The sequence below is a fragment of the Cololabis saira genome, chromosome 14 (genome assembly GCF_033807715.1).
Source record: "Cololabis saira isolate AMF1-May2022 chromosome 14, fColSai1.1, whole genome shotgun sequence".
Classification (NCBI taxonomy): Eukaryota; Metazoa; Chordata; class Actinopteri; order Beloniformes; family Belonidae; genus Cololabis; species Cololabis saira.
In genome coordinates, this window is record NC_084600.1 from 21,396,947 (window position 1) to 21,406,137 (window position 9,191).

The 9,191-nt window shown below is 39.4% G+C and overlaps 1 protein-coding gene across 1 annotated transcript in view; it reads right to left on the bottom strand.

Annotated features, from left to right (window-relative positions):
- LOC133459825 (E3 ubiquitin-protein ligase RNF43) overlaps positions 1–1,451 on the bottom strand; it is a 103,746-nt gene extending 102,295 nt beyond the window's left edge. Inside the window, exon 1 of the mRNA XM_061740131.1 lies at positions 145–1,451. Within this exon, the coding sequence (XP_061596115.1) occupies positions 145–348 (204 nt within the window). The 5' untranslated portion in view covers positions 349–1,451. The remainder of the gene's footprint in view (positions 1–144) is intronic.
- Positions 1,452–9,191: the final 7,740 nt, after the last annotated feature.

Below are 9,191 nucleotides of genomic sequence, written 5' to 3' on the forward strand. Positions count from 1 at the left end.
TAGGGTACGCGGCGACGCGCAACCTACGCCGTAACCCTACGGCGTAGGGTCTGCGTCGATTTAACGCGGAACCATACATCAGGCTCCAGAGTGAATCTGGTGTGATATGAGGGGTCACGGGGTGATGGATGGGAGCCACCTTACCTGCATCAGCTTCCCCTCCGCCTTGCCGGCACTCCCCCCGACGAACACCCCCTCCAGGACGATGGGCTTCCCCGTGGGCTCGTGCTTGAGCAGGCTGACCTTGATGACGGCCCGCAGGGCCGGCCGCTCGGCCTCCAGGCCCGGCTGGCCCAGCACCAGCTGCAGGGCCGCCATGAGCAGCCACGGCCAGAGCCCGGCCCTCATGGCCTCGGCTGTGGCGGCGGGTTCCGGCCGCACATGCTGGACTTCAAAGCAGGCAAGCGCCGTGGATGGATGGACAAGATCAAAGAAAATAGAGATCTCTCTTTTCTTTTTTTTTTTTTTACAGGTGCAGCTCCCACTTGTGTCTAAATCTACTAAAACAGATACAATCCACACTGTTAAGGGCTGGAGTTCTTACATCATTAATCAAACTCGAGAGTGTCCTTAAACCTCCAATCAGCACCAGTTGTTATTCACATTGTGCACATTTAGAGACATGCATCCGGAGATGAGACAGTCCTCCAGTGTGGTCAGTGTTCCTGCACCTTCACGGTGCGCGCTGGGCTGCAGGAGGGATGGCTCCCATCAAACTAAAGTCTCCACGGAGACGGGTCCCGGTCTCGGGGCTCTCGGCTGATCTGCTGTCTCTCGGTGCACATTCAATCACATTTCCCGCAGCTCCGGAGCAGAGACGCGTTTTCTGGATAAATCCACCGAAAACCCGCAGCGACCACTTGAACTTCAAAGGCTGGGCTACAGGTGGCCGCCGGAGGAATAACAGGCATACTTGCGGATAAAAAAGTTGTGCAATATTTCTTTTTCTTCTTTTACAACCGATGAAAAAAAAAAAGATCCTCGAAGAAACTGTTGAAATTTGTTCTCCGCTATAATAATGAACCGAAACAAACGGATCTCCGCCTAACTTCACTCATAACTCTGTAATTAACCAGACTCTGAATAACCGACGAGCTGCTGTCAACAAGCATTCACTTGTTTCTCACAGTCGGTCTTCATTTCGACCAATTTGGAATAAAGAATGAGAGAAGGGGAGAAAGAAGGCTTCCCCCGACTTCAGTCTGCGCTGCGGTGGGAAATAAGAGCCGATCCTCCTGAGGACACCGAGGGAAAATGAATCGTTTATCAAAATTATAAACGACTGCGGAGAAAAACGGTGGAAAAGGTGCCAAGTAAAGGTACTCCAGCCTCCGGGAAGTCTCTGTTTGAAGTTGATAATGCAGAGGGAAAGAGTGTAGAGTTATGACACCGTCCCAAAAGTTTATCTCCCGGACTCTGTGTCGCTCCCCTGGGATCTCATTGTCGCTCTACCTGCTCGCCGTCCTGCTGCATTCACGTGCAAACAGAAATAAAACTTTATTCAAACGTAAGTTAAAAAAAAAAAGCTTATAAGGAAAACAAATTAAACAAAAGCAATGGAAGTAAATTATGATAAAGAAACTAAATTACAACTTTAGTATTGCTCTCTATGCTACAAAGATATGATTAAATATTTGCATAAAACCCAGTTTTTCTATCTTAGGTGACTTCAGTGTTGAACAACCACGAAAAACTGTATAACGTACATACGTTTCTTAATGCAGTAAAAGAACTTAATTGTGAAAATAAATTAAAAATAAGTGTCAGTTTCAATGTTGATCCCTTAGTATTTACAGATTCCGTGTCGCACTTGAAGGCAGCACCATGAGGGGGTTGGCGCAGCCGCACAGCAGCAGGGCTCGTGATAAACAGGCGAGTGGCTCCCCCTAGCGGCTGAAGTTAACAAGCATGCTCTTATAATGCTTTACAAAGAACTAAGCCACATAGATGCAAATTGTTTCATTTTAATTATGTTGCTTTGCAAAACTGAGTTAAACATCACATATTAAAAAAAAACAACAGTTTTCCCATAAGGACATCTGCTAAAAATAATCTGGTATACATCTCAAAGCAAACAATTCATAGTGCATTAAGTTTTCATTTCCTGGAAGTCATGTAAAAGACTTCCACCAAGTAATAAATATTTATACTAGTTTGTTTCAACATCTTTTAAAACATATCACAAATAAAATCAATAAACTGACAAGCATGTGCAAGTTAAAATATTGTGAACGTTTATGAGTAACTGACTTACAATTCCTTAAAAACATTACAACTCCTAAATTATTTGAAATAAAACTGCATTTAAAATGACAGGCAAAGGCTTTCTATGTGTATTTTAAAATTGATACAAGAAATTCAATATCATTAAGGAACAAAAACCATACTGGTATCTCTTTTTTCTAAAAGAAGGAAAAAACTTAACACTAATATCAATTAGAAATAAACAAATTCATAAATATGAGATTAAATAAACACAACAAAGAAAAAACAAATGGGAGAATAAAATCCTCAGAGAATTTAAAAACACATTGTTGAGTGAATCAAGACTGCCTGACATTCACATGCCAATCAGACCGATGACCTACAAAATAAATGAGGGAAGAGATCATATGTCAGAAAAGCTCTTGGTGATTATTTTCAAACAGAATTTAAGAGTGCTTTCACATCTACAGTCTTTTGTCTGTATAAAAGGTGCACTCACACCACGCCCACCAACAACTGACCCCAAAGGTCTGGCTCATTTGGTTATTGTGAGCGCTCTATTCAGTGGTCAAGCACGGCACAATACCTGTCTGGTCGGCTGGAAGACGTGCGCTTGGACAGAAGAACTCATTTGTGCCAACCTCCATCAAACTCCTGAACAATGCTCCATGAGGCCAAAGGACATGCATTCATTTTATTCCTTTGTTTATTTTTTATATTGTGTTTTATTATGGTGATTTTTAGCATGTTTCAATTAGTGTATGTGTGCATTTTAATTGTTGCTGAAATGGTGTGCCCGGTGATTTATTGTTTTGTCACTGTAGCTGTCAAGGCATTTGTGGCTCAGCTGTCGAGTCCAAGACAAATTTCCCCAAGTGGCACAATAAAGTATATTGAATTGAATTGAATTGACGGGCAATACTTGTACATGTACATGGATGAGGGCATATAAGCAACATACGCATTATGTGCCATAACAGTAAATTACAATCTTGCATAATCCAAAAACTGAAAAACATCATAAACATAAGACAGTCAGTAGAGCCGCCGTCATATGTTGAGCTGATTCTCTGAGACGGCACACGCTTCCAGTAAGTAAAATGCTTCGTAATGACTATGCAGTGGCATGTGGGTGTGCCATGTAATGATGTAATGCTACATGTACAAGTGGTAATCACGCTCAAGCACGACTGAGACACGAGTAATGTAAGTGAGGGCCATACAAACAAGAAAGTTCATCTCCAATCATAGATGAGCTTCATTTTCATATTGGATCATCTGGGATCAATACAAGGAATATTAGGAATCGCCAGGACAACAACCAAACTGGTCCTCTTAAATCCACAATACCAAATATCTTTCTTGCATCTATATTTTTGTTCCTGGCAAACATATCTGACCAATTAACCATGATACACGGGCACAATTTAAAATGATGTATTTAGGTATGCTTGGATTTTTCTCTGTGCAAAAAGAAACTAAACCAAGAGGGAAATGCTGCAAGTTTACAGAGTCATCAAGTAAAACAGAGCAGCACAAACAAACTGAGGTCTGCAATACTGTCTTTAGACACTCAGACAGTGGAGTCCTCGGCTGTACTATGAAAGCACCATAAAATTCTTTCCTGACAATAATTTTATTCTTAGGCTATGTCCACATTAATATGTTTTCATTTTAAAAAACTTCTGTTACGTTGTGGCTTTCATCCACACGACTCTATTGAAGTCAAGCCTTAAGAACAGAACATTGTAAATATGCTGTCGACCCATTTTAGTTGGTAAACCAAAATCTGCAGAGAAATGTGGTTGAACAAAATGGAAAAGACTTGGAAATGATGATGCATTTGGACATAGTCATTACATACCCTTCCCTGATTTGCCAGGCCTGTATAACATGACCATTACCAGAAGAAAACACTAATTTTACACATTTTCGTTGGTGTAATATGGATGGAGATCTTCTATGACACAGAGCTGAAACGGTTTTGTTTTCAAATAAAAACTGACTAAAGTAGACATAGCCTAAATGTGCTCCTTCACGGTCATGTCTTACCAAAAGATCCTCTGTGCTTTCTGTGCCCCTGCTGTTTTAATCCAGACTGGAATCCCCATCAGTGTCAAGAACCAGAACACTTATGTTCTCATCATCCTCTGCACGATCAGTGGTGGCCTAACCAAGATACAGGGGAAGATCAAAGTGAAAAATGTAATGATAGGCTATATATAACACATAAAGCCTAAGAGTACACATCATGGATAAATGTTTCTGTCTGCCAAACCAATGTTTACTGACTGCTCTATGCTCAGCGCACAGTCAGACCATCGGGATTAAGTCTCGTCTCATGCAAAAGTGATGTGGTACAACAAATCACAGACAGAACATCTACATCTTATGAAGTTATTCTTACAAAAAATAAATATATAAAAGATAAAGTTAAATGACTCCAGGATGTGTGTGGTGTTAAAGTTTACCTCAAATATATCGCCCGGAGGCGTTTGCTCGGGCGCTGAAAGCACAGAATTCTGCAGCTGTTTGCATGATGGAGTAGCAGGACTGCCTGACACAGCCGCTGCAACACAGACTGGGTTCGCAGCTGTGGCGCTACTGCTGTTTTTATGCAGCAAAGCTTCACCGTTATTGTCGGAAGGCCCCAACCCAAGGTCCGGCTTGTTAGGGGTCTCAACTTTAACCAGACGGGTGTTTGGAAGAACTGGCATCAGTTCCTCTGCAATCTGGAAAATCGTGTCCAAGTTAATTTTAAATTTTTTCACCTCCCTGCTTTCCTTATGCAGTAATTCCTTTTTGATCTTAGGCATATTTACAGGATATTCAGCCTAAAACAGTAAAATAAAAGTATTTGTTTTAGACAAAGTCCTCGCACTGAACCAGTCTGTCATTTTGTTGTCGTCACTGGTTAAAAGACAGAACGAACACATGTCTTTGACCTACCTCATAAGAACTTTGGAGGGGCAGCAACCCCATCTGTTGTAATACAATGTCCGTATGATAGCGATGACAAACTACAAAAAAAAAAAATCACAGAAGAGTTTAGATTTTCATATGAAGCGTTTGAGGTACTGCTTTCTTGCATTGACACTTAGAAGAGTTTGGTTGTTTTTTTTAATTGAGTTATGTGAAGGCATAGTTTGTGTCTTTATCGTAGTAGAAAGCAGTCATAGAGCTTTCAGTTTGGAAAAAGAAATAAAAAAAAACTCCATTGCTGACATGTATACAGTATTTAAAAATTATACTCAAAAGTAAAAATACCTGACAGTTTTAAAATAGCAGAAAAGTCTGACTCCCCCGACCTACAAATGCACACTAGCAAAGTATTTTTGTCCTATCATTCACATTTTGTAAACACAGCCATGCAACTAGTGTAATTTCCCCTTTAAAACATTATTTTATTACCTGCATGTGAGCAGCCATGCCAATACTGAGCATTCCTAGGAATAAAAGGGGTGAGATTTGGATTCCCAGGGTTCACATGGATCATTAGATACTGCTGAGCATTCATGACACCGGAGGTCGAGGCTACTTCGTTGTAGAAGACGCCTATCGGCACCGGCATTTCTATGGTTGGAGAAAAGACAGGAGACGGACCTTCACCATCGGGGGGATGAGTTGTACCTGGTGAGGAGGTGCAGTGGACACAGCATGACATCAACCTGTTAGACACGACAGGACTATGGATTCGGTTTGTAAAGGTTATTTCTGTTGGTTGCGATCGCTGAGATAATATCTTATACGAAATCATGAAATATCACCAACTTCTTTTCAGGTTTCTTTCCCTGTCATCATCGTCATCTTCCTCCTGTCTCTTGCATCGTTTCAACAGCCGACAGCTCACATCCACACCAGCTTGAAGCTTGGCTTTGTTATCCACTGTGAGCCTTCGGAGACTCGGAACAAGTTCAGGGTGGTTTCGCTTAAAGTTTGGGTTGTAAAACTGAGATGTTATTTTGTCCGCTGATTGGACTTTCTTAAAGCCATAAAGATTGAGCTGACGGATAAAGCTGGAGAAGTTGGTTGTCTTAAAGGCATCATTTTTGTTTGAGGGGAAAGTTCCGGGGGACAGGATCTGTCTCTCGAAGCGCTGCTGATCGATGATGACAAACTCACCGTGGGCGTCCCAGCGGATGGATTCATAGGCAGGGTTATTCACTAAGCGCCACAGTTTGGCTGGAAAAGTATTGGTGTTGAGGTCAGGAAGGTCATTGTCAGCAACATTCATGGTTTAGTCTGTGGAGCTGAAAACAAAGGTCGTATTATTGGCATGATAATTATGGGCCCAAGCAGTAGAGCAAATGGACTCTTAATGTAATTGTAGTGATAATTATTCTCTCCTTATTGTACCCTTTAAGTATTTGGGCAGCAAAAACTAAAGACACATCTACGCATAAAAGTTGAATTTTGCGTGGCCAAACTATGGACTGCTATAGCACGATATTATACATACACACATATATGGAACTTTAAATAACATCTTTATCATATGATACCACCAGACAGCAATCTTAATATATATATATATATATATATATATATATATATACATACATACATACATACATACATACATACATACATACATACATACATACATACATACAGTACATACATACATACATACATACATACATACATACATACATACATACATACATACATACATACATACATACATACATATATATATATATATATATATGTATGTGGACGCCAAGCCTCAGGATGTGACAAAACATTTTTAATTCTTTATAATATCTAATAAAATGGTTTTACAATAACTGCTTTACAGTTTTTTTCAATTGTTTACACACTATTTTGAAAACTGGGATCTTTTTTTCAAAATATAATCGCAATTATCCAAACACAACACTCAATTTGTATAAGTCCTAGATTGTTTGCAAAATGACACACTTTAGTCAAAACATACACACTTCAGTCAAAACATATACACATATTTGTGAAAATGTTATTCGTTTTCATTTAACCAACACAGTCCTCAATGATCAGACACTATTGCAGCCAGTTTCACACTGCTGTGATAAATAAAAAACACATTTGTAAAAAAACTAATTTTAAGAAATAGCATGTGCTAGATTTTTGGCCAGACATTGTTATGTAAGGGATAATTTAGATGTAAAAAAAAATAGTGACAAACCCACAACATTCTTCATGATTAGTTTGAGATATAGGGAGAATGTACACAAATAGGCCTACTATAAACTTACCAAGCACTGCACAACACTGATGCTGCAGACTGAATATTTCAAGTACAGTATTTATTTCAATACTTACAGTATTTCTTACCATAATCAGTTACAGTAATCAACCAACAATGAAATCAATGAAACAAATACAATCCGTAAACAAATAAAAATTACTGCATGAAGTGCATACACTTTGACTCTGAAAAAAAAAAACTATTGCAAAAGCAAAAAGAATACTGTAACTATTCATCATCTCTCCGTCTGGCTGGATGAGGCCATAAGATTTCATCCACATCACAGGCTATGTCTTCATTGGCAAGGCACAATACAATTACAATACAATTATTGGTCAAAACCATGTTCACAATGGCAGCCTTGTGCACGAGTGAACATAGGGCGCCTTCCACCTCGGTGTCCTCGCCCCTCAATCCTATGTAAAAAAAATATATATCTAAAAAAATACACATGCAGCCTACTGTCAAATGTCATAGTAAACAATATTGATGATAAGTATAGCAAGATTCAGTTTCAATGTACAGTGTGGTTAGCTTACCTGTTTTCTCAACGAAATGTCCGAATAACTGATGCAACAGTATTTTTGCTGAGATTAGGTTGAACTCTTTGTCCAGCTTCCATCAGTGTCAGTCCATGGTTGATGACATGGTCAATAAGTGTTGCACGGATTTCAAGAGTCAAATTTGGTCCTCGTCTTCTTTGTTCAGGTTATATCAACTCTTCAAGTCCTTCTTCTCCTCTTCCTCTACCTGGGCCTCCTCCTCTACCTCCTTCTCCTCTTCCTCTACCTCCTTCTTCTCCTCTTCCTCTACCTGGGCCTCCTCCTCTACCTCCTTCTCCTCTTCCTCTACCTCCTTCTTCTCCTCTTCCTCTACCTGGGCCTCCTCCTCTACCTCCTTCATCTCCTCTTTGAGCTCCCCCTCTCATTCTCACTCTTCTTCTTCTTCTTCTTATAGCTCCTTCCATTTTTGTTGAAGAAAACTCACCTGCTGCCTTTTATAGCACACCTGAGTGCTGCGTTTTCAAATAAGCAGATGTGTGCTTCCACACCTGGTGGATGTGATTATCCAATTTGTTCATGAGTGTGGTCATTGGCAATCCGGGGCTTTGTAATGACAAGAAAGTAACCTCACAATCCTTATCAGTGTCTAAGGTGTGAAAATGTGTGTAGAGTTTTACAAATAACTGTGTGTAATGTTTTGCAAAAAGGGTGAAGCAGACATTGTGTGTAATGTTGTGCAAATCTGTGGAGATGTTTTGCTCCTTGGAGTAGAATTTCGCAAATTGTGTGGAAATTTTTATTTTAGTGTGTAAACAATCGTAAAAAACTGTAATATTTGTTGCATTGCCAGTTTAAAAAAGAAAACAAACTCCAAGAAAAAGTCACAACTGTTTCCAAACTACTGATATTAAAAACCCGGCTGTGTGACTAATATCTTATGAAACACAAGATCATTTATCAAGAATTTCAAACATTCAGGGTACAATTTCATCCACAGTTGTTACATCCTCAACGGCTGATCACGGTTTTATTAATTATTAAATATTTATAGTTATATTATATATTATAGTTATATTAATATTTTAAATATCAAAACTTCACATTGGATACAATATTTATACAAATCAATGATAAACTTACCTCGAAAAACCTTTGTAACCTTGACTTTAAAAACACTTGCGTTAATTTAACCACCAAATCCTGTAAATAATCCTTCATTAAGCGCTGAAAACAGCAACTGTTGAGTTAACTGA